This window comes from Homalodisca vitripennis, chromosome 6 (genome assembly GCF_021130785.1).
Source record: "Homalodisca vitripennis isolate AUS2020 chromosome 6, UT_GWSS_2.1, whole genome shotgun sequence".
Lineage (NCBI taxonomy): Eukaryota > Metazoa > Arthropoda > Insecta > Hemiptera > Cicadellidae > Homalodisca > Homalodisca vitripennis.
This window is the reverse complement of record NC_060212.1, coordinates 101,365,185-101,392,313: the sequence shown is the minus strand read 5'-3', so window position 1 is coordinate 101,392,313 and position 27,129 is coordinate 101,365,185. Positions and strand designations below refer to the sequence as shown.

General features: G+C 32.3%; 1 protein-coding gene across 3 annotated transcripts in view; it reads right to left on the bottom strand.

The window, feature by feature from the left end:
- Positions 1–21: 21 nt before the first annotated feature.
- The window catches only part of LOC124364658 (heparan-alpha-glucosaminide N-acetyltransferase-like), a 43,832-nt gene continuing 16,724 nt past the window's right edge, over positions 22–27,129 (bottom strand). For 2 of the 3 annotated variants that reach the window (XM_046820294.1, XM_046820296.1), the window contains 8 exons: positions 24,848–24,939; positions 19,803–19,910; positions 10,031–10,283; positions 8,221–8,381; positions 7,086–7,207; positions 5,140–5,264; positions 2,210–2,393; positions 22–204 (listed from right to left, as the gene is read on the bottom strand). In XM_046820294.1, coding sequence (XP_046676250.1) covers positions 23–204; positions 2,210–2,393; positions 5,140–5,264; positions 7,086–7,207; positions 8,221–8,381; positions 10,031–10,283; positions 19,803–19,910; positions 24,848–24,939 — 1,227 coding nt within the window. In that variant the 3' untranslated portion in view covers position 22. The remainder of the gene's footprint in view (positions 205–2,209; positions 2,394–5,139; positions 5,265–7,085; positions 7,208–8,220; positions 8,382–10,030; positions 10,284–19,802; positions 19,911–24,847; positions 24,940–27,129) is intronic. The other variant, XM_046820297.1, reaches the window with a different exon arrangement.

The following is a 27,129-nucleotide window of genomic DNA, read 5'->3' as shown; positions in this document are numbered from 1 at the left end:
TAAACAAAGAAAGAATACTTGTTTATACCAAAAATATTCTATTCTTTTTGTATGTAACAATAACAACAATAATCCAAAAAGCAACAGTGATAACGTCCATAATCACAAACTCATAAAAAGATGTTTTATCTACTTGTACCCAGGAGAATGGAAATGAGTAACTCAGAACTATATGTCCAAAATATAGAAGCATTGCGTTTAAACCTGCAACAGTAGAGTAAACTTTACAAAATCAAATCAAGGAAACACATAGTCTACAGTGTTCATTAAAGACACAAAAGAAATTCTAATGCCTACTATACTAAATATAAAATATTAATCCTTGTACTCTTATATAAGCAAACTACCTGTGACATACAGAACCTGTCTAGTCATCCCATATTACATATTTTGAGTTCTAAAAATTAATAAAATGCAATAGTTTTTTCAATACACATGGCATTTGAAATAATTATAGACTAATTTCAATCTTTCTCATTTTCCAATCTTTAAAAAATCTTGTCTGTGTATGTTTTAATCATTTTCTACGCTCATTATCAATGACGGATTAAAATTTATATGAATTTTAATTAAATATACCAAAATTAGAGAGCAATAATTATAATTTTGACTTATTTGATTAGAGAGATGAGTTTTCTAGCTCTTTTATTTGGTAGTAGAATGTTAAACCAAGAGAAGAAAATTAATTATTTAAATATACTCAGCAGACTGGTTTTCAAGACACTCAGACGATGTAAAATGTATTTTTCATTTCATAATTTACAAGTTGAGTCCTAAAAGATTCTTGATTTGTTTTTATTTCAATTTTCAATAAATATATTTATTAATGAAACAATTAATATGTCTTCTGAGAATTTAAATCCTTCAATAAATGTAGAAAGTCCAAAAAAGAATAAACAAATAAATATAGGTAATCTAAAGAATAGTACAAAATGGTACACTTGTTACTTCAATGACGACACTGAATAATTTACTTGTGAACTCTGGTGATAGAGTTGAACAATTATAAGAAATAAGGCAGTAATCAGTGATGACCTTTATCTTAGTTTCCCTAACAAAGGTTTTACAGTTTAGTAATTAGACAGATAATCACACCAGCCTAAGAACTCATCCCATTGTGTAGCATTTATTTTATCCTCATTAGCAACCTCCCACATTATTACACTATAGTTAGGTTTTGTAATATTAAATTAATTATAGTTCTTCCCACAGTCTTGATTCATAATTAATTAAGCCTATTACATACTTTATTTTACAAAGAAGGAGTCTTGTAACCACAGTGACATACATAATTAATTATCAATGACAACAAATATAAACTTTACAATAGGGATTATTGTGAGGATTCAAAACTTTTTTCAAAACACGTCTCAAAACATTTTTCATCAAAATGTAATTTTGTATTGCAATGTTATTTATCTATGTGTTAAAAATGACACAAACTGCATCTCTTTCGAACTTTTTATTCTAAAGTTAAAAAGAGAGAATTTAAATGTATGTTGAGTGACAATGAAACCAGGAACGAACCAAAACAAGTATTCTGAGTTTGTTCATACTTTGCACGTGAGGCTAATATATAATTATCTATAAGTATTCTTATAATTGTTTCACATATTTAATTTTTAAGTTTTAACCTTAATGCATAATGAGTTTATATTTTAAAGAACCATGTTTTTGTTTAGAGTAGTATAGGTTGATATTTAATATCAAACCATATTCACCATATTACAATCTGAGAAATAAGAACCTATGTTCTACTTTAGCCATTAAAATTTTGTATGCATGAATTGTGAATACCTAATTTAAGCATACCCAAATAATGACGACACAGAAAGTTTTCCTTTTGCTTTCTTTTGAGCAAGCTATTAATGAAAAAGTACTTTTTCTTTATGACTTTTTGAGAAAAAATAACAATCAACAGTTTACTCTTTATAACATAATTACATTTTCACTAGTTGACAAGTACTTTTCTGCATCGATTTTGATATTTTTGGAAAGTTATTCATGTTGAGAGCAATAACATAATTATCTCACAAGTCTTGAATTAATTTTATCATTTATAGCCGATATGGGATGTGTACACAACTATGATACACTTTAATTTTAAACAATTACATAAGAACAATAAAATTTTCTCTCTTATTCTATTTTAAAAATAAAAAAAAAAAAAAAATAGAACAACAGATACTTTCTTTATTAGGATGAATACCTGCTTCAAAACAGGGAGTTCCAGACCACCATCGGCCTACATCTACGATCATGTACAGAGCTGTGAATACGAGGAAGGCTGTTCCGGAAGTAAATAGAGCGAACGAGAGCGACCACAATGATTTGTTCAGGGGTATCAGCCCTTCCTCCTTCACGAATCCACAGAGACACAGGGCTAAGAATACCTGCAACATTGGTTTTTGTCAGTTATAACTGCAAATAACTCTACCAAGGAGTTTGCACGATTCTGTGTCCCCAAGTAAAGTTTGTCAAGCAACATTATTGAACAACAACATGCTTCTTGCTTTGCTAGATTTTAGACCTTAACACATATTACTGTAAGCGTGATAGTAAAATATTATATTTCTATAAATTCACATTTACAATATTTCAACTAAACAGGGCTTTTCTAGAAACCAATTTAGGACTATGATCATGGAATATCTATAAATAGCTTCTTTCAAATTGTATTCAAAGTTACTTTCAAAAAGGTGATGCATTTTCAATTTTAAAAATTATATTTTGCTCATACAAATTAGTAACAGTATTCAGAATGGTTTTTAGGACTTACTGGTATGTCAGCATGAGAAACTTATGCTGAAATTAAAAAATCTAACTTTATAAAAAAATATATTAAAGAAAGAAAAATTATACAAATGAAATATTTTGATAACATGACAACCTTGAAAGGCTTTTCAATGTGAAATGGGATTGAACAATGGTGTGACTTTGGGTGCTGTAGCTCTAAAACAAAGCACTGGTGGACCATGTTTTACAGGAAGAATAATTTTAATATTGCGACCAGACATTTCACACAAGTTCACATCTGCATATATATATGATGTGTAGCTGTGTGTATATATATATATATATATATATATATATATATATATATATATATATATATATATATACACACAGCTACATATACATACATATATATATATATATACATACATTTATATACATATATGTATATATATATATATATATATATACATACATATATATACATATATGTATATATATATATATATATACAGCTGTGTATATATATATATATATATATATATATACAGCTGTATATATATATATATATATATATATATATATATATACAGCTGTGTATATATATATATATATATATATATATACACAGATCAAAGCAATTACCAGTAAGTACAGGAATGCCACAAGGCTCAGTGCTTGGATCCTTTTTATTTATTCTTTTTTTAAATGACTTTTCCACTTTTATCAATAATGACAATGTAGATAGATGACTATAATGTATGCAGATGATACAACTCTTCTGTTTGCAAATGACACACATTATATCTTCAACAAACAAAGCACTCCAATAGTGCTTTCAAAATGACAGCTAAATATCCATTGAAAACCACACATTTTAAATTTTAGTAGAAGACATGAACAAATACCAGTCATTCCCAATATTAGGTGGTCGCGGGACTGCCCAACAGAAGTGACAACTTCTTATAATGGGCTGTGAATATATATCTTGAAAAAATATGTTTCCTAATTACTAAATGGTTATAGAGGGAACATGCATGGTGACGTTCTGTGACATGAAAAAAAAGCTTTTCCCCTGTACAAAATATACATCCATAGCCAACCAAAAGAAATAGTCAACTAAAAAAAAAACTTCTGGGCTGACAATTGATGCCACAACCTTTCTTGGGCAGACCATATTAACACATTGACCAAGAAACTCATCTGGGATAATCTTAGTTAGAAGAATGTTGTGGATAGGAGGCCTGGAATTAGCAAAGACAGCTTACTATGCAATGGTAGAATCTCATGTTAGATATGGGTTAATTTCTTAGGGCACAACATCTGAGGGCCAACATTAACAAAACCCTGGTTCCCCAGAAAAAAGCTGTTAGACTTACTGGCCTAGGCCTCCTGCTGAGAAGCCTTCAAATTACTTATGCTTTTAACATTGACATCACGTACATACTGTATACTTGCAGTTGTTATTTTACACCTTGGACCTTCCAAGAAATGTATATTCCGACTACACTAGAACAACTGACTACAGTCTTTCTATTCACCACACAACACAAGTTAACAAAACACCTTCGTACATCAGGCGCAAAATCATCAGTGCACTGCCACAAAACCTCAAGGACAAGAGAAGAAACAAATTGAAAAATAAAGTACATAATTGGCTATTGGAGCGACCCATATACTCAATCAAGGAGTTCTTTGAGTTTTTATAAAAGAAGACACAAAATTATAAGAAAAAAAAAAATTGTAAATCAAGATTACCACTTTTTTATGCCATTGTATTTCTTAATGAAATTGCAAATGAAGAATATTGTCTATTGTTTCTTAATCATTACAGATTGACCTATCTAATTTTCTAAAATAAGAAATGTTTATATAGGTAGTTAAATAGTGATTGGATCTACTGACGTTAACCTAAGCGTTAGTATGTGATAGTGACAAAAATCTATTTCTTATGGTTTGAACATTTTTATCAGGCTGTAATTTTTCACAATCTCAACTTATAGTCTTATTTTCAAGTCAAAACCAACTGTAATATAAGAAAATATACATGTTCTGCCAAACTAATTCCTTTCTTAAACTATGAGTACTTTTACTACACAATGCATTGTAATTCTTTTTTTGGATAAATTGTTTGTATATTTGAGCTCTTCTTTAATTTATCACTACTATTGAACATCCTAACTATAATTGGTGTGAATTATCAGACGCAGGATACATACAAATGTCTACAGTACATATTATTATCAGTAAATTCAGTTCAGTAAATTGTTATTGTGAAAGGTAAAATTCTTAGAAATTTAATTTTATATAAATTAAATGAAACAAACACATATGGTCTGTGGTTTGAACTTAACACGAGTTTTTAAACATTTATGATGTTATACAATAGCTGATACATCAAACCTGAAAGAATCCCCAAATGAGCAGCATGGTGAAGTGGTACCGAGTTTTTGAGTAGTATACAAATATTCGAGAAGCTTGTATGCCACCATACACAGTCAACAGGGCATTTAGTGTTCCCAAAATACCTGGAACCCTTTCTCAAATTAATTATTTTTTATTTTTTTCTGAATATTACATAAAAATAAACATTTTCATAGACTTAAACTGTTTTGACTTTGGATTTCTCTAGTAAACATTCTGAATACATTTTTTGTACGAATAAAAAAACTAAAATGTAGTTTATCCAATTATAAATTTTAGAACAAATTTGTGCTGAAATTTTCTGAATGTATTTAATTGATAGCTTTGTATGTCGTGTATTATGTAATATACATAGCTGTATATTATATATATATATATATATATATATATATATATATACAGGGTTAATAAAAAGTCTGGAGACCCCGACTAATATTGTAACGGCTCACACGAGAAAAACTAAACTCGCCACACGTTTATGTTATATTATGACTTTTTGGGCATAATTACTGCTTCATTCACAAACCCAAAATGAGGAATTTTGGGGGCAGCTCAAAAAAGTGACAGTTTTTAGCTGTCCCAAAAGTTACTTATTCCTATGTTGTAAGTAGTTTACTCTGGCTTATAAAATTTTCAATTGGCAGTCATTTTTTACTGGGTTAAGATGGAGACCTCTAGTTTGCGTTGTTTGTTTTCTTTTATCAGGGGCTTGAAAATGACAGGTCACTTGATGGGGCTTTACATTTAAAATTTTTGAGCTGCTCCCAAAATCCCCCATTTTGGGTTTGTGAATGAAGCAGTAATTATGCCCAAAAAGTCATAATATAACATAAACGTGTGGTGAGTTTAGTTTTTCTCGTGTGAGACGTTACAATATTAGTCGGGGGTCTCCAGACTTTTTATTAACCCTGTGTATATATATTTCTATTTCAGTTCTTTTTTCTTGTTTATATTTAGTTAGTTTAATAATTTAATTCTGTAAATGTATATACAACATTTATTGTTACATCTGAAGAAGTACACTAAAGTACACCTCCCTCATTAGCACTCATTGAGAATATACAAAAATAAAATTATCTTCAATGTCATTACTTTTTATTACCCTAGTAACAGATTTGTGGGTAGACTCTCATTTTTGCTGAGGAAACTGCATGTATTTATAATATTTTTAAAATTATTTGTATACTATTTCCTTCTAAATATTACAAATATTTAGTTTTTAGTGTTAAAAAGTATTATATATTATTAATTGTGTTGCATTTGGAAACTTGTTTTATTACATTTTGGGAAAATAAAATAAAATTCAAATTTAATTAAATTTGTTACTTTGTTAACCTATGATTTGGTCAAAATCTTTGGTCTAAACAAACAAATGTGTTGGTATGTGCTTGTTACATATAATGGATGTCTAACAATGAATTGCAAACATTTGATTATCTATGTTTCAGAAATCAGCTAACATAGCTAAGTACTAAACAGTCATTATTTATCAAAGCAGATCCAGCAGGGATGGAGGGGGGAGAGGGCTATTGTGTATCACACCCCACTTTTTGGCCTTTTCAAAAATATGACCTTAATATATGCAGAAAAATCATTTATTCAAGCTTACATAATTTCTGTGGCTGAAAGTTTGTTTACAAAATGCCATCCATAACCTCAGACTTCCTGGAGATCACCAGGATGCCCCCTTCTCGTATTGAAGTACTGGATCTGCCCTTCTCATGTATCTCTCTCTCTCTCTCTCTCTCTCTCTCTATATATATATATATATATATATATATATATATATATGTGTGTGTGTGTGTGTGTGTGTGTGGTAGTGATATTAGCAAACTAATATTAGAAACAAGAACTTAGTAGAAAGCTAGCTACAGAAACTCTAATTATTATGAATGAGAGGTAAAAATAAAATTACAAAATAATACCTTCAGTATCAAACGATAAGCAGTTGTAAATATCAAAGCAAGGTGCATTTCGCAAAATGTGATCTTCTCCAAACACCAAAACATCAATGAATCTTGCAGCACCTCCGGTACATTTTTTATGACTGGAGACAATATTCATTCATAGCTGAAGTAATTAAGAAGAGTGGAAAAGCACAAACAACTACTCATGATAAAAATGCATAATAGTCTAATACTTTTGATAAATTTACTTTTTTTTAATCATAATTACTTACCGGTATCTATTATCAAGAAATATTCATTCAGCACCATCTTAGCAAATGAATGACATCAGTTTTGTCTCTTCAGACATATTAATGGAAATCACTGTCTTAAAAGTAACATATTACAAGTACAGAAAGAAAGACTATGTGTACATGTTTTTTTTTTTAGTGAATTAAAAAATTTACATTGGCATATGGCATATCTACCTAAAATCAGTATAGTACCCAAATAAAATATCTCATGGCAATATTAGGGAATGAAAACTCTGAGGTTGTAATGCCAGTAGTCCTAAATATAACTATTTAATATAGAAATATAAATACAGTGAATTAGTCAATAATAGCAAAAGAAAAATGTAATTATGATGTTGAAAAGATATTAGACTGAAATGTTTTCAATAAGACATAAATTTACTATTTTTCCAGTGTTAGAGCCATGTGACCTGTACAGCAATGAATCCAACCAACTGATAAAACATAGAATAAAAATCTAATTTTTGGCGATTTAGTCTTTGGTTGCTTACAGCAAATTAGGAGTGTCGATGGCTGAGCATTCTATGACACCAGATTTTGGATTTGTGCTAGAAATAGTGCAGGTTCAAATCCTATCTGTGAACGTAAAACTGGTTTTTACCAGTACCATTGAACTTATACAGTATCGACTCTCCTCCTTATTCTGTTTGATACGTTTCTCACACAGGCCAGTGGCCCATGAGGACAGGTAAAATAAAGCTTAAACAGAGAACAACCTCTCCTTAAATAAAAAAATAACCAAGAAAATTAAAAATTTGGAGCTAATGCCCATAAAGGTGTCACCGTTTAGTTATATGACAGAAAGGTTAAAACTGTGCAATAATCAAACCAATACTGATGAATAGTGTAGTTATAGATACCTTGAGTAATTGTGGAAACCTCCTGGACCTGTGTAGCCTGTGGGACAGTCAGGAACAGGCAAATTATAAGTAATAACCAGATGTAGCAACAGGCAAACAAGTAGGAAACCTGCCTGTGGGTAACAGTCTAGCAGATCCCTGGGCTTGGTCATGTTGCTGACCTAGAAACAACACGTGATAGGACAGTATTTACAACCAAAAAAAACAATTTAAACCAACACAGGAAGCATCTAGACTTAAAATATTGTTTAACGTACATTCTTATAAAAAAAATAAGAGAAACAGTTCTTGCTCACTTCCTTTTTTGGATTTATAAATTTAATCTTAGAAGGGTTTCATTTTTCAAGGGATGAAAACTCCCCTTGGTATTCGATGCCTTCTCCCCAAATGGCACCCTTAATATACTATCCATTTAGTAAAATAGGCACAAGTAGTGCAGGCGCTAGTACTTGATCATTGCTTCAAAAACTTTGCCCAAGACATCTGACTGCCAGAGTTAGAGAGTTACATTGCCAGAAACAATGCGAAAAACAATCTTTCTTCTTGCTGGGCCTACATTAGGAAATGCTAATGTCACCACCTCTCAAATTGTGGGTGTTTGCTCTAGTTTTAAGGTCTGTTTGTTGTTGTTTTATTTGAAACAGGCAGAAAGAATGTATTGGCTGGATGCAGTTGTATGAAAATAAGGATACAGTATTCCAACGGTACCATGCAAGGAGAGATCCGAACAGATCTATTTTGCAGATGCAGAATAACATCACAAAGAACTGCATGACCTGCTGTTGTATAGCTAGCGGTATCCATAGCTCATTTCACTGAGAGCAAATATATCAATACTTGTAGTCACTAAGAGATATTCTGGGACAAAGGGTGTCAATTTGCATTGAAAGAAGGTGATTCAAGCCAGCTTGTTCCAAATAGCTGTAACATGGCTGTTCAAGAATAGATTCAAGTCTAGGGCAAATCCAAGCATTTTCACTGTGTCCAACTATTTTCAGGTTTATTCAACAAGAAGATTTCAGAGAATCTCCTGAGGTTCTTTGGTCGTTAGGAACATTTTTGGGCAACATTTTTCAAAGATGTTGCCCAATTCAATAATCTCCTCATGATTACTTCTTCTGAAGAAGGTGGTGTTGGTATCTGCAAAAACAGTATATCATCTAGCAGTTTCAGGCATAAAGATTAATTACCAAATCATAAAGACCCAATTATTGATCACTGAGGAACATATACTTAAATTGGAGGGATGAAGTATTTGTTGATGTACTCTCATATACGTTTATTTGATCTTATGTTGAAGTGATACATATTAAAACATGAATCTTGTCTAATTTAATTGCATTGGAAATGGCTACTTGGTGTTTTATTGATAGCTGAATAGCTGCAGATCATAATCTGGGACACTCTAACTACCAATTCCATTGTTTAATTGTGTGTAATATATTTAAACAGTTATTATACATCAGTTTAACATGTTGACTGTGGTAGATACCTTACAGTGAAAAGAGAGGATAAAGAGTAGTCGGCCTCACTCAGTGTACACCAACAGTGAAAGTGTTAACATTATTATAGCTAGATAGTCTTGTACTGAAGTGTAACATGTTGACTGTCGTAGATACCTTACAGTGCAGAGGGAGGATAAAGAGATGTTAGTCTCACTCAGAGTACACCAGCAGTGAAGGTTTTAAGTGTACCAAAAGAGAACCTGGATGAAAGACGGGATATAAACAATACCATTCTCTTTGAGAAATCTAAAATTTAATCTGCAAATTACTCCTTTTTTAAATTTAAACAATACAATCTGACCTACCTTGACTTTCTTTTTCATTACACTCATCTCCAGAGTGAACATTATAAGATGAACTAGTCCATATCGCTGCATCTCCCCTGGGAACCGTGCAAGGGATAAATTGTTGTCCTCAAAGGTGTTGAGGAAGAAGCCAAAGATGATGTATCGGAAGGAGCGCAGCAATATCTCAAAACACACAGCCGACCGTTGGGTGCCAAAAATCAAAGATGTTCGATACTTCTGGTACATCACTGCTCCCATAGACCACAGAAACCTGGCATCACAGACCTCAGCACTAACACTTAAACTTCCTGTGACTGATAATACACAAGATGGATGACATGGTTAAACAAGAAAACCCTGCATTTTAAAATCCTGTAAGCTTTTTGGGAGTATAAATGGCAAATTTATACACAATAAATCATTTTACTTACTACCAATTTTCAGTGTGCAACTTTTCAACATTAATAAAAATAATTATAATTTGTTTTTAAAATCCCAATTAATTTGTATGAAACCTATCACACTGAGCAAATAGAATGTATCAGACTGCTATTTAACTTGTATATCTATGAAAACCCTGATGTGTTATTCACTAGAATGTACTGCATATTTCCAACATTTTACTCAACTACTTTACAACCTATCAATGAATTAATTAAAATGTAAACAATCCCTAGGCCTAAATATATTCTTCAGCAGAAATGTAATACTAAAGTAATGTAACAAGCAAGTAATATCTGTGAGAATTGATTTTTACTGTAGTACTCGTATAGTAATATAGTATATACAGGGTGTACATAAAGTCCTGCACGGGTATAATATTTTCTGAACGTTAAAAGATAAACCAACAAGATTTGGTACATCAACACTACACCTAAAAATCTACTTTTGAAGGAACTATCAGATTTCTGTAATATCATGGGGACGTCCCACAAGGAGTCAGAAGGAAATCTTAAATAGGAGCATAGGTCAATATGCACATCATTTTAAAGGGCTTATCTAGCAGAGTTTAATGCTGCAAACCGCACTCAAAAAGATTGATCCAGTACAAAATGGCGGCTGTTCAAATGTTTAACTTGGTTACATTTTATTAGTAGCCATAACCCCAGTAAGGCTTAAAATTAGACCCTTTCAAAATTTTTTTAACATACGTAACAGTGATGTCATGAGTTTGTGCTGCTGAGCGTAGGGACTCTTGCGGGTTCTCAATAAATGACTGCAATACATCAAAAGAGTTGTCTTCGGTTGTCGCAGTAGCGGGCCTTCCTGACCTATGATGATCGGAAACACTTCCTGTTTCCATAAAGCATTGAACAGTTCTCCCTACAGTTGTTCTAGAAATTGGCTGCCTCTCGTGAAAGTAGTCATTAAAGAAATGGCATGCTTCCTCGTGTGATCGTCTGTTGTTTCCCCAACCAACCATCATAAGAAGTGTTATACGTTCACGTTCATCAAGCGACATAGTGTAGTTGAAGATTACACAAGCAATACAACCAATTATTTTGTATTAAAGCGCACTGATAGAAAAGTTGGACAGCACTACTAAAACAAGAAAACTAGAATAGCCTACTATGAATAGACTGGCTAATAGGAAAGTCCAAAATGCGACCCAAAGATAAGAGCTTTCTAATTGTTACTGTTATCAGGTTTTCCCCGTTATCAATATATTAGGACCAAATTTGTAACCCTTGAGGATAACTAACGTCATAATTCACTTCTGTACAACTGACAAACATAATGTAGTATTTAGCTGCAGTATTCGTTTGGTTGCAGTTTTGCTTTACTCCGGTTATGGCTACTAATAAAATGTAACCAAGTAAAACCTCTGAACAGCCGCCATTTTGTACTGGATCAATCTTTTTGAGTGCGGTTTGCGGCATTAAACTCTACTAGATAAGCCCTTTAAAATTATGTGCATATTGACCTATGCTCCTATTTAAGATTTTCTTCTGACTCCTTGCGGGACGTCCCCATGATATTACAGAAAACTGATAGTTCCTTCAAAAAGTAGATTTTTAGGTGTAGTGTTGATGTACCAAATCTTTTAGATTTATCTGTTAACGTTCAAAAAATATTATACCCGTGCAGGACTTTATGTACACCCATATATATATATATATATATATATATATATATATATATATATACAGGGTGTACATAAAGTCCTGCACGGGTATAATATTTTCTGAACGATAACAGATAAAGAAACAAGATTTGGTACATCAATACTACACCTAAAAATCTACTTTTTGAAGGAACTATCAGTTTTCTGTAATATCATGGGGACGTCCCGCAAGGAGTCAGAAGGAAATCTTAAATAGGAGCATAGGTCAATATGGACATCATTTTAAAGGGCTTATCTAGCAGAGTTTAATGCCGCAAACCGCACTCAAAAAGATTGATCCAGTACAAAATGGCGGCTGTTCAAAGATTTTACTTGGTTACATTTTATTAGTAGCCATAACCCCAGTAAAGCAAAACTGCAACCAAACGAATACTGCAGCTAACTACTACATTATGCTTGTCAGTTGTACAGAAGTGAATTATGACATTAGTTATCCTCAAGGGTTACAGATTTGGTCCTAATATATTGATAACGGGGAAAACCTGATAACAGTAACAATTAGAAATCTCTTATCTTTGGGTCGCAGTTAGGACTTTCCTATTAGCCAGTCTATTCATAGTAGGCTATTCTAGTTTTCTTGTTTTAGTAGTGCTGTCCATCCATTTTATCAGTGCGCTTTAGTACAAAAGAGTTTGTCGTATTGCTTGTAGTTCTCAACTACACTATGTCGCTTGACGAACGTGAACGTATAACACTTCTTATGATGGTTGGGGAAATAACAGACGATCATACGAGGAAGCATGCCATTTATTTAATGACTACTTTCACGAGAGGCAGCCAATTTCTAGAACAACTGTAGGGAGAACTGTTCAACACTTTATGAAAACAGGAAGTGTTTCCGATCGTCATAGTTCGCTGAGATTTCTAATTGTTACTGTTATCAGGTTTTCCCCGTTATCAATATATTAGGACCAAATTTGTAACCCTTGAGGATAACTAATGTCATAATTCACTTCTGTACAACTGACAAGCATAATGTAGTAGTTAGCTGCAGTATTCGTTTGGTTGCAGTTTTGCTTTACTGGGGTTATGGCTACTAATAAAATGTAACCAAGTAAAATCTTTGAACAGCCGCCATTTTGTACTGGATCAATCTTTTTGAGTGCGGTTTGCGGCATTAAACTCTGCTAGATAAGCCCTTTAAAATGATGTCCATATTGACCTATGCTCCTATTTAAGATTTCCTTCTGACTCCTTGCGGGACGTCCCCATGATATTACAGAAAACTGATAGTTCCTTCAAAAAGTAGATTTTTAGGTGTAGTATTGATGTACCAAATCTTGTTTCTTTATCTGTTATCGTTCAGAAAATATTATACTCGTGCAGGACTTTATGTACACCCTGTATATATATATATATATATATATATATATATATATATCGTTCTCAAAATATTTTGTAGGTAACAAGATGTGACTAATAATATTTATGTTGTGAACACTGACATAGAATAGGAGAGTGCCTATAGGTAGACACACAGATTATTATTATTTGAGAACAAAGTTATGCACTATAAGTTTGTGGGACTTAAACATTTCCATTTATTACTTGGCTTGTGATCAAACGTTGTTCACACAAGGACAAAACACTTCCTCAACCAGTTAACTGGCCTCGGTCTACTTGGTGTGTTCTACAGTGCAAAATACAATGCTTACCTACATTGTCAAATCAAATCAAATTTACTTCCACAAATTACTGAACACACGGAAGTAAATATTTTATTTTAAATAAAAAAACGAATGTAGCATTTGGATAACAAATGATTATATAATAATTCTAGTCAAGTAACATTAAATAATTTAATGCTAAATAATAGAAAAAATCTTACAACACCAAAGAAATAAATCCAAATATCGAGATTAAGAGAGATAATTTAAAAAAAATTTAAAGTACCTCATGAAACAGCATTTATGGTTAGAATGAATTTGCTAACTAATTTCTGTATTTAATAAATCATGAGAAAAGAATCTACAAGAACCTTAATGGCCTGTGTGTAGACTCGAGTTAAAGATTTTAGGTTTAGGATTTTTATCTTGAGCATTGTGTGAATTTACTTTATAACATTGTCATTAATAGACAATAGACAATATTCTTTATTCATAAACGTTGAGTTTAGAGTTTTTTTTCAATACAATAAAGGACATACAGAACATAAAGTTTAAAATGTCAGTTCATGATGCAATTGATTTCCAGTTCATAAACTCTTGAATAGTGTAGAAGGGTCGCTGGAGAAACCAACTTTTGAGTGAGTTCTTCAGGTGTTTGACTGGTGTTTTCTTCAGAGAGTCTGGTAGAATGTTGAAATAGATTGCTCCTTTGTATGATGGTTTCCTCTCATATAAACTTAGGTGGTGTGTTTCAAGAGCAAAGTGGTGTCTATTTCTTGTGTTGTAGCAGTGATGGTCTACAGTTCTAGTCTGTCCGGTTGTTACAGAGTGCAAAATAGTATCGATTATATAAAGTGCCACTACTGTTAAAATCCTTAGTTCTCTGAAGGCTTCCCTGCAGCTGTCTCGTGGTCTCAATCCAGTAAGAACTCTGATGGTTCTTAATACTCTTTGTAAATTTGTTGCTGTTGTACTTCCCCATACAATTAATCCATATCTAATATGGGACTCAAAGAGAGAATGGTAGGCTGATTTACCCATATCTGTATTGCTAATTTGTTTAATTCATCGTACTACATAAAGGCAGGAGCTAAGTTTTTTGCAGAGTTTATCCACATGAGGCTCCCAGAAAAAAGTAAGTGAGGCTCATTGAAAGAAGTAATCTGAATAGAATAAATGATGGATATGATTTCAGAATTCTGTTAATTAGCAATAACGTAGAGGAAACAAACAAAGCAAATAAAGAGAATTGGTAGATAAAATTTAATAAAAATAAAATACTTATTTAGTTTAAATGGATTTTGAATCTTTAGTAGGAGAGGGGACAGTCTCATCAGTCAGTCAGTTGTCAATTAGTCTATGTTCTCTGTAGTTAACAGAGATAAGTGCCTCTGCCTCCTCACTGTAGACAAGAATCAACAACTCCTTGACATTTTTTCTTAAAAACCTCAAGAGAGGAAGAATCAAATTGCTTGAAATTTCTAAAATGATTACAATAATTACAGTACGAAATGTGTTTTGTTGCAAATTATTTGTGTTGGTGAATAGTATTAATTCTAACTATATTTGTTCATCTTGTGTTATAAAAAAGTGGGACTGTAGAAAAAGTTAAGCCAAAACTTTTGTAAATATGAATAAATAAGACTTTTATAAACATTTTTTTAATAGGCAGAATTCCAGTTTCTTGAAACTATAAATCAGAGGGATGTCTTCTACGCTTTCAATTTTTTTTTCTGAATTATACCTAAACTTTTAATTTGCAAAGGAAAATCACCCCCCCCCCCCCCAAGATAGAATGCCATAAGAAAAATGAGATTGTACATTGGAATAATAAATGATTTCAGTTTCTTCAAAATGCAGGATGCCATTTAACAATTTACAATAACTTTTACATCTATCAGAATTAATATATATTTTCTAAAAAATTTGAAAAGTTGTGTGATCTATCCATTCCATTCCAGATTCAAACACAACACCCAAATATTTGTATGACAACATTTTCTCGATTTTATTACAGGCACAAGCATTGTTATAGCGATTATTACAATTATGAATAATTAAATTGTCTAAGTTGTTATCTAAACTTGATGTAATAGAAATGGACTAAATTTAGTTTTTTGAATTTTAAGTGACATGAGCACTTATTCGAGGTTAACAGAAAATAAAAATTTCACAGAACTTGTTTTGGCAAATCATTTTCCACACTAAATAAACTACCTCAAGATTGTATAGAGAATTAATCCATGAGACTGTCCTGTTATGATTAGGAAAACATATTTCATGAATTAGCATATAAAGATGCAATATCAGTATTCCAATTCTTTTTCGATAAATTACTCTGTAGCATTCATTTTTATAAAGTTCTGGAAACTGGAAAACAAAACAGTTGGTAAGAAACAATTCGATAATTAATTAGTTTACTTATGAACGGACAAAATGTAATAACAATTATTATTTGTAGCCAACATAATTTGGTTAAAAGCGACCAATCTAACAATACTATTAAAAAATATATATGTATCGAATTACAATATTTCAGTTGATGCTGCCAAGCTGGATATTGATCTTAAATATATTGAGAAAAGTAATAATAAATGTCAGGCAGCATCAGAAATCATAAAAAATATTGTTGCTTTGCAACATCAAAAATCAAACATTCATCCAAATATTCTTAATCAATATTTCATTGAATCTCTTAGTAAAATAAGAGTGGCATAGCTTAATAAAAAAACTCATACACCTCCTATAAAATTTAGTTGGAGAATTAAAACTCCTGATGATGTGAGAAGATCTATTAAAAATATGAGTCAATCTGACAGTTTAGATATTTACGATATGTCCAACAATTTGTTGAAACAAATATTTATAAGTTTTAAATCCTTTTTCGATTTGTATCAATAAGATTCTGAATGAAGGGGTTTTCCCTGATCAACTTAAAATATTGTAGGTTTGCACAATGTATAAAAAGAAACAGCCTGATTGTTACCGTCCTGTCTCTATTACTATACCAGTTTTATCAAAATTTATTGAAATAATAGTTTATGAACAAGTAAATTCCTTTTTGAAAATAACAATCTGTTTAATACATGACAATTTGGTTTTATAAAAGAGAGCTCAACAGATGCCCTGAACAACTTGTTGAAACAAATTTATCAAGCCTTTGAAAATAAAACCTATGTTCAAGTTACTTTATGTAATCTTCAACAGGTGTTTGATTGTGACAGCTATCCTGATCTTTTAATTAAATGATCTTATTATGGATTGTCAGAGTGCTTAATAAGTTTTTTGAATCTTATTAGAAAAATCATAAACAATGAGTTTCTTTTAACAGCGTGTTGTATCAGAAGTTTGCGGTGAGTGCCACTATAGATTTGAATTTGGCGCGTAATCTATCAGTAGCTGAGAACACAATAACCAGCTGGGCCAACCTTTAGGTCGAAGCTTTAACAATGGGAGCCTCCTACTATCTGGAATTCTCCTGGACAGGTTCTGGTAGGATTATTCTTGCCTAGGATATTAAGTGGAGAGCGGAGGTTGTGTCGGAGTCGTTGTGTGGCTATTGTGTAGAGAAGGCCAGGTAGAAGTGTATGTAGATTGTTTAGGCTTGTGTTATAGTTAGGGAACTCTCAGAACCATATCTAAATTATTAGTTTATTATTTCCTCATCAAATCTGGTTATGTTTGGATAGGGGAGATCTAGTGGCGGATCCACGGGAGATAATTAGTCCTCTAGAAAGGTAACCTCTTCCGGTCGTGATGGCACGATGTCGCAAGTTCATGTGGAGTAGGATGTCCCACAAGAGTCAGTTTTAGGCCCTTCTCTTTTTTTAATGTATATTAATGAATTATCCTTTTCCGTAAAATGTACAACAATATTATATGCAGATGATACCACTTTTTTAATACAAATTATAAGCTTGACGAACTGGAAAGATTGGCTCATAAGACTATGCAGGATGCAAGACTGTGGTTCAATTCTAATGACCTTTCAGTCAACAACGGAAAAACCCAAAATATGCTTTTTAGTCTTAAATCCCATAAATACATTAAAAACAATAACTCAGTGAATTCCAGTAAAGTTTCAGGTATTTATATAGACAGTCAATTAGACTGGAACACTCATATTGACTATGTTCAAACCAGACTTAGTTGTGTTATTTATCTCCTAAGTCATCTAATTAACGTAATTCTAAAAGCCTATGTAAGGACATGCTACTTTGCATATTTTCAATAAATTTTAAAATATGGTTTGACTTTTGGGATAACAGACCAAGGGTTAAAGAAATTTTAATTTTACAAAAGAAAGCCTTAAGAAATATGAATAAAGAAAATTCCAGAAAACACTTATCCTATTTTCAAAATTAACATATAATTACAGTATTCATACCTATAAAAATAGAACACACACACACACACGCAATAAGAAAAAGACTTCCATACATTTTTGTCGTTTATCCAAAACTTTGAACAGTCATACTATGATATTACTAAAAGTTTAAGATAAATTAGAGTCTAAAATCAATAAATATGCGTTACAAATATTTAAAAATAAATGTTATTGCTGTTTTTTAGAAAACCTCTTTTAGAGTTTAGAAAAACTTTCTGAGAGTGATATTAATTTTAAATAGAAATGAACTATTACTTTACAAAACTTAATAAATAAAATTATATTAAGCAGAAGAAACTATGTTTATGTTTTAAGCCTGTTAAGTAATTTAAATCAGAAATCTCCTAGCTCTATACTATGAAGTTGATCTCATATTGAATAGGTACTTGGTTTTATTGAGGGCCATATTATGTTTTTTGTTATAAAATTGTATATATTTATTAGTATGTTAGTAAGTTTATACTTTGATCTAATGTAGTATGAGAATGTTTCTGTTATTGTTTCTATCTCTCATGTTGATTTTGTAGGAATCCTGATATGTTTGTTTTAGATTTCATTTTCTGTTTTTTATGTATTTTTATTGTGTACTGGCTTGGTATGAAAATTCTGCTGTAACCATTAATGTGTGTTTGTTAAAAGCGCCTTTTAAACATAATTGTATTTATGTATTTATACAAGAATTGAGTACCATAAGTATAAATACAGAAATACAAATTTTTATACTTTTTCCACAATATAAAGCTTTAAGTTTGTAAATGTCTGAGATTTTCTTATACCTGATACCTATATTTAGTCATTTATACTGTTTCCAATCCCCCCACATATGGTAGAAAAGCAACACACAAGTTTTTAAAGGCTGCTTCACCCCAATCAATAAGAGAGTTTAGAAATTAACAACTCTTTCTATTCAACCCATTTTACGCTAGCTCTAAATTTCATCCGCACACTTACCATTAATTTGTACTATTATTTAGTTATTATGTGTCATATTATAATGTTTGTTGTTGTTTAAAATCATAATTTTATTATTTAATTCTTCTACAATATGTTCTTGCAAGTAAAGCAATTGTCAAACAAATAATACTTCATTGCTACAACAGAGCCATAAAACCATTCATAATACCTTTGCATGTTATAGGAACAAAAAGAGACATATTTATTAGACTTAAATAAAGATGTAGTTATATCAAAGTTTATATTGACAGTAAAGGAGTAACTATTATAATGTAACCATATGTAAATGATAGTATAGAATATGTTTCTTTCATGCAAGTATGGAAAAAAATGCTAGGTTGAAATAGTTTTACTGATTTCTTTCTTAAAATAACTCAAATTTGTTTCAAACCCCATCTTTTTGTGCTCATTCTGATTTCTCTCAGGTTTAGTTCTGAAGATTTTATCCAGTTCATAAATACATATCAACTATTGACTTTGGTTGACATTAGTGGACATTAAGGGGGAAGATTTATAAACACAGCAAATTAGAAATAGCAACAAAAATTAAATCGTTATGTGCATCTACAAATTAGGATTCTTATCTTTCAATTACAATTTCTTAAAATTGACTTTCACAATAACAATACACAAAAATCTCTCCTGTTTATTAGATAGTAAATGTCTCTAAGATAATATATAGTCTTTCAATAAGGTATTAGTAAAGAATAGCCATACCAAGGGTACATTAGGTCAGAAGGCATTATTCCATTCCAAGCACTTGGCTTCATAAACCAGTATCGAGAGCTTTCTCCATGGAATATAATAGTACCAAAGATGGTTAACCTAGAAAAGTAAAATGTAACTGATTGTAATCATTGAAACATATATGTTATAATAAACCAGTATCGATAGCTTTCTCCATGGAATATAATAGTACCAAAGATGGTTAACCTAGAAAAGTAAAATGTAACCAATTGCATTCATTGACACGTATATGTTATAATAAACCAGTATCGATAGCTTTCTCCATGGAATATAATAGTACCAAAGATGGTTAACCTAGAAAAGTAAAATGTAACCAATTGCATTCATTGACATGTTTATGTTATAATAAATTAAAAATCTTTATCTTAATACCAAGATTTGATATTATAAGTACAAAATACATTATGACAGCAGTATTCTATGCATATGAAAAACTTTTCCCATTTGAAATTCAAATTATTACAGTAAAGAATGTATTAGAAGAATTTGCTTGTTTATTTTTTATCAATTACCTCAAGAAAAAAAATTTCAAACACTCTTATATTATATTATATAAATACTCATCTTATGCGTTGTGATGCAACACACATTGTTTAAAATATTTTACATGTTCTCACACTCATTTCACTGTTGGATTAATTAGTAAAAAAGTACATTTTATTGATTTATAGGCATTACATGGTAATGAATAATTAGTATGATCACCCAGTGCATGCCATGTTTTGCTTATCAAAAACAATGCATCCATTGACTCATGAATTAATATACTCATATGGACTTTTTTTTTTTGACGTGACAACGTCTTAAATTAGGTTGCGGCTCGGAGTCACTCATGAAAAAGTGTAACGCCCGGTAACGTTACGATGCCCGTCCAGTGGGTCCGCCGCACGGGATAAAGCAGATAACTGTGGGACCGCCGCACGGGATAAAGCAGATAACTATGTTTATTCGTGAAAATGTGGAGTGCTTAGATTCGTCATTTACAACAACTACAACAATAAAGGTAAATAATTGTACACTGATATTTCATTATCGTAAACTATGATTGATTGATTAATTGTTAGATTGACACAAAAGTTGAGAAACTGTGTTTATAGGTTATGTCATACTATTGACAAATGTTGATAGTGTTAAGTAAATTATTAGTTTAAATCACTCTGCAATCAATCGTAATTCAGTCGATTGAGAAGAAACAGCGCGTATTGCTAGTCAAACATTTAAAATAACAAATTATAACCTCTAACCTGTCATAACAGTGCGACCAAACAAACGAACTAAACCGACCAATCACCACGCGCGGAGTTAGAATTTAACTGTGTTTAGCAAGAATTTGAAATTCCAATTTTAGTAAATGTTTTATTCAACTTTACCATTTACAATAACAAATTTTAATTAATTTCAAATTATGTACAATGTTTTAGTAAACAAAATATATTTCTATAGTTAAAATTTGTGCAATTCTTATTTTCATTCAATTCCTTGTTCCTATTGTGCAATTTAATAATATTCATATCAATAAATATTCTACCGAGAAAAAGACGTTGTCGCGTAAAATCTTCGCCCGTAAAACCGACTTTACAGGCAACCATAATTTTTTTTTTTTTTTTTTTTGCGTTGGGGTATTGGGGTGGATTCACAGATCCTCACACGTCAACCTGAGCTTATTGTGTGCCCCTTTGATGTTAGAGGGGTAAGCCTATCTTTGTGCCCTTAATTAGGCTAAGAAGCTTTTCCCCGATACTAGCATCTGGTTCGTCGCCTGGTTGTTTATCACCGAAAAGAGCCCTTCTCCTTGCTCCCAGTCTCTCACAGTCCAGTATTATGTGTTTTGCAGTCTCTTCAGACTTATTGCAGAGTCTACACTCCGAGTCCTCATTTTTGTCCTCATATGGACTTGTAAAGTATTTGATTTATTATTAATTATAAGTATACTCACTAAACTTTTTCTGCATATGTTGAATAACTTAATAAAATTAACAAAACTTATTTAAATTAACTTAATTCTTAGGCATATACGGCCAATGCTACAACTAAAATCAAAGCGAACTTTTTGAGAGCAGTGAAGAACAGTTTCCATTGTGTTCGCCTGGAGTCTATGAAATTTCACATAGCTGTGGCTCAGTCTACATTGGGTATGCCTGGAGTCTATGAAATCTCACATAGCTGTGACTCAATCTACATTGTGTATGCCTGGAGTCTATGAAATTTCACATAGCTGTGGCTCAGTCTACATTGTGTTCGCCTGGAGTCCATGAAATTTCACATAGCTGTGGCTCAGTCTACATTGGGTATGCCTGGAGTCTATGAAATCTTACATATCTGTGGCTCAATCTACATTGTGTGTGCCTGGAGTCTATGAAATCTCACATAGCTGTGACTCAATCTACATTGTGTATGCCTGGAGTCTATGAAATCTTACATAGCTGTGGCTCAATCTACATTGTGTTCGCCTGGAGTCCATGAAATTTCACATAGCTGTGGCTCAGTCTACATTGTGTATGCCTGGAGTCTATGAAATCTTACATATCTGTGGCTCAATCTACATTGTGTGTGCCTGGAGTCTATGAAATCTCACATAGCTGTGACTAAATCTACATTGTGTGTGTCTGGAGTCTATGAAATCTTACATAGCTGTGGCTCAATCTACATTGTGTGTGCCTGGAGTCTATGAAATCTCACATAACTGTGGCTCAATCTACATTGTGAAGACAACACTTTTAATATCCACATGAGTGAGTGAACACATTAAACATATAAAATATTACAGAAAAAATCTGCGATAGCAGAACATTGTTTCAAGACCAAACATGCAATTGAATTAAAGAAAACAAAAGTTCTTGTGAAATTCCATACTATTATCCAAGGGCAGTACGAGAAACTCTAAAAATAATCAAGAAATAAAGTAACTTCAGTAAATAAATAAAAATTCTTTATTTACGAGTGTTCCTCAGTTACAAACTGGTTTTTAGGATAACTCAATTCCAATCTTAAATTCTAACTGTGTATTTTACATTCTTTTTAAAACTACTAATGGAAAGAGACTTCGGGAAACCAAGGGGGTCATTATACAATGTCGGCCCAAAATAAGAATAACTTTTTCAGCCTAACTTAAGCCTCACTCTATGGAAGTGAAGCTTCCGATCACGGCTGACACCCTGCAAGACCTTGTCCCGATCCAGGTCTGAAAAGTATAGGCCCCAAGCAGCTCCCCTGAGGGACACCTCATTCCTGTTAAGAGCAGTTGGGATCTTACCCTTAAACTTTGTGACTCGTGTTCTGTCTGCTAAATACAATTGTAACCACTCAATTGCTCCTGCTCCAAATCTACAATGATTCATTTTTGCCATGACTGATTTACCAGATGAGCGAGTGCTTCTATGGCAAACATACTCACAACCTTTATCATCTGAATAGAAATGTTATCACTCCCTATTGCGCTAGACTTAATTGAATTTACCACAGACTTAACCTAATTATCTGTCACATGTCTAAAGTTCAAACTTTAATATCATCCACTTCATTTATCTATAAAGCATGAGTCCAATAGGTCTGATCAATTTCTACTACAGCTAATACTGAGTTAAATCTAGAGGTCTCTATATATTGTCATCTTTGGCTTACTCCTTTCCTTTGCACATATAATATCGCAGTGAACAAGCTTGTGGTCTGTCATCTTCACCCATCTGTGGTCTTTGATACATGATGCATCAATAACATCAATCCTCTTAACATCAGCCAACATGTCACAATAATAAGGTCTAACAAAGTGGCTGAGGATGCTGTAAATCTGATTGGTTGATTTATAGCTTGTATTGAATTAGTTTCCCTCAAGATTTGGTTTAAATACTTAACCTCGTTGATTGTTTTTGAGAGTAAGTCTATATGATCATCTCCTAAATATATACACAAGTGTTTACTTGAATATCCAAGTCAACGAAGAAAGAGTAAAATAAAGGCTCAAGAAGAGTGTATCTCAAACTAGAAGGCTTATAAACTTCACAAATCCCAAGCCTCTTTCCCTTTAAATGCATGACAACACAAAGAATATCACTGCTCATAAGTAAGATCCTCATTGATATAAAAGGCCACACCTCCACCACCTGACTCGTTGTCAGATTGGGCGTTCATATGAACTCGGTCCCTCATCACCATATTGTAACCTGGTAGACTATAGTTGTCAGAGGGCGTGCCAGCATGAAGTCATGTTTCACCAACAGCAAGAACATCAACATCAATGTCACACACAAGTGAGCTCATTTCATCAAACCCAGTACTTAGAGACCTCATGTTTAGGTACACAACTTTTAGATGACTATTTCCCCCCACTCACCTAGTTTCCCGATCAATCATAAGCCTACAAAGGTAAATGCTCAGAGCAATCATCACAAAAGGGAATCAGCCATGCTAACCAGGAATTGAAGCTATCCATGGCCGCCATTGTATCCTGAACCACCCATCCGATAACCCTTTCTCAAGTCATTACATCCAACATGAATATAAATTACTGCTAAACTTATGCCTACATATCCTAAAAATACATTCTTAATATCTAAAATTCTTTTTCCAGGATGACATTCAATGTATGCCCCCTTTTCCTTACAGAAGATAGTGTGAAACTCGCCTATAAAGATGACTGCTGTTGTTGGCAGTTTTGGTTTATGATCTGTTGACTGAAGATGGCTCTCCACAGCAAGGCTGAAATATCTCAAGAATATAATTAATTGTGTAAGCAATGTTTCGATGTGATGTGAACCAGAAGACTTTGACGTTAATATCTTAATATTTATTGTTCTGGAGTGACTTCTTTACAAATCTAAGTAATGTACTTACAGTATATGTCATTAAGTGTGTCTCATTGGTCTTCTACTAAAATCAGCTGACTTCAATATATTATTGTTTGATTTGATTTATAAATGGAGGAGAAGCACAGTCAAACAACTGGTATACCCTCTCTACTTCTATTTTGGATGCAAACCTGTCAGCTCCCTACAGAATAGTATCAAGAATATCCTTACCCTCTGAAGACTTGAATAGCCATGACTTGAAACACTGGGAAGTCACTGCTAGCTCTGCTGGTCTGGGTTACTGTAGCTGTAGTAGCGGTTTCCTGTTCATTCCCAAACATTTTCAGGTTTTAGCCAATACTGTCGGTAATTGCAATGTAACTAATAATTCCAAGAATATTTGCTCATTTTTCTTCCTCCTTCTTCAATCTCTCATTATAAGAACAAATTAAAAAAGCTTATACTAAACATGGATTTCAGGTAATCTCACTACTCTAATCATTCAATCTTTCACTGTTACAAAAAGTGTTTTCTAAATATCTCAACAATGATCAAACTATATTTATGAAACTATAATTTAAAAGCCTACATGATTAAAATTCTTATCCCCCAATTTATTATTAAACAATAAAATTAACTGTATCTAGAAACATGTATAGCAATCACATAAATACCTGTTCTTCCAATTCTTACTGAACAAAGCAAGTAATAAAATCTTATAATAAATACTAGATCATTTAATCTTCTTTATTTAATCTTTGGTTTCAAACATATATTTAATCTCTACTCCTCCAACTATTCCTTTAAAAAAAAAAACTAAACCTCTATACTACACAGAATAACATACTAGGACCAAACTACAAGAAATTCAGTTTTATTATTTGTTCTTGTCAAATAAACAGCCTTGATATCCAAACTACTGCAGTTTTAAGCTGGTAAATAAACATATCTTCAGGTATTAAAACTATTCAATATTGTCTGTGTTATGTTAGTATGTCAAGGTGACAATTAAAATTTGAGACACCTACAAAATTAGCTTATTGTATCCTTCCCATGATTGATGAAGAATAGTGATTAATTCTAAAGCAATGTACAGGTAAATCAATATGTACTAATTGGTTTAAACAAATTGAAATTGTGTTACAAAGCCATTCCTACTGCTGACAGAGCTCTGCAATTAATAAAGAAATTCATTGAGAACAAGATAATTGTTGATGGCACTGTCAATCAATAATAATTGTACAATTTGAATTTTAACAGTAATTGAGAAAATCAGATATTCCATTATTTTCACTGATTGATTGCTTTGGACAAATTATCCTTGTTCTTTTCAAAGATTAAACAACATTACCTACCATAGTGACAACATGCCTCTCTTCAAATGCATCTTGCATTTTGTGTTTTTGAAACACCTATTTGGTGTTGTATTAAAACATAATCTGCCATGTACTTTGACGAATGTTGTATTAAAAGAACTTGTTCAGAAATATTTTATCCATGAGTCTTCATTGAGCATTGTAACACCTGAATCTTACGTGGATGACATTTTTACTGCAATTCACTTGCCAGTTGTAATCTACAGCCAGGAAACCTTGTTTGTAAATTGTTACAGACTGGGAATAGTGGACTTGGGTGGACTATTGTTCGTGATATTTGACAAATCATCAGTAATAACACAGGTTGTTGAATCTTTGAAGTGCTTTAACACAACCACTCTAAAATTAAACACTAAACGGATACTAGTACTTGAAGTAAATAGTATCACAGAAGAAGTGCATCGTGATCATACATCGTATCTCCACTATTTTCACAAACTATGGACAGACTTTGGTATTTTTCATCTTATTATTTTCCCAGTGATCCAGGAGATCATTGGAGGATCTTCAAGTATTATCTTAGCTTATGACCCCTTTTTCACAGATAGTCCATCAAAACCAGGTGCTATATTGGAACTGAAACAGTCAGATGATTTTGTTCGAGTATTAAACAGTAGACTGTTAAATCTACATGGGTACCCTTTGAATGCAATAATATTTCCTTATGATTTCAGTGCACACCCAAAACTGATGGATTCCCCGAAAAGCATCCGAGGAGGTCCCGATCTCACTCTCAGATGGGCCCTAGAATCTCACTTCAACACCCATCTTGTTTCTCACAGACCACGAGACAAGTCACTTTACGGATCCGTCATCAACGGAACACCTTCTGGAGCCTTGGCCGACATTATTGACAACTGTGCTGACATCTTTTTGAACACAAAAATTATGAAATGGTACGGTTCAAACAAAATTCAGTACACAATTGCGAGACTGCACAGTTCATTAGTGGTGATGGTGAGAGACTCAGGGAATATTCAGGGATGGCGAGTCATTCTTCACATTTTCCAGGGTACAGTTTGGATAGGTATTATTGGCACTGCTTTTATCAGTCTTGCTGTGTCCATATTTTTAACAAAAATGTGCTCAAAAACAAACATAAGTGATTGGTCAAATAAAAGTTCACTAGACATTGGA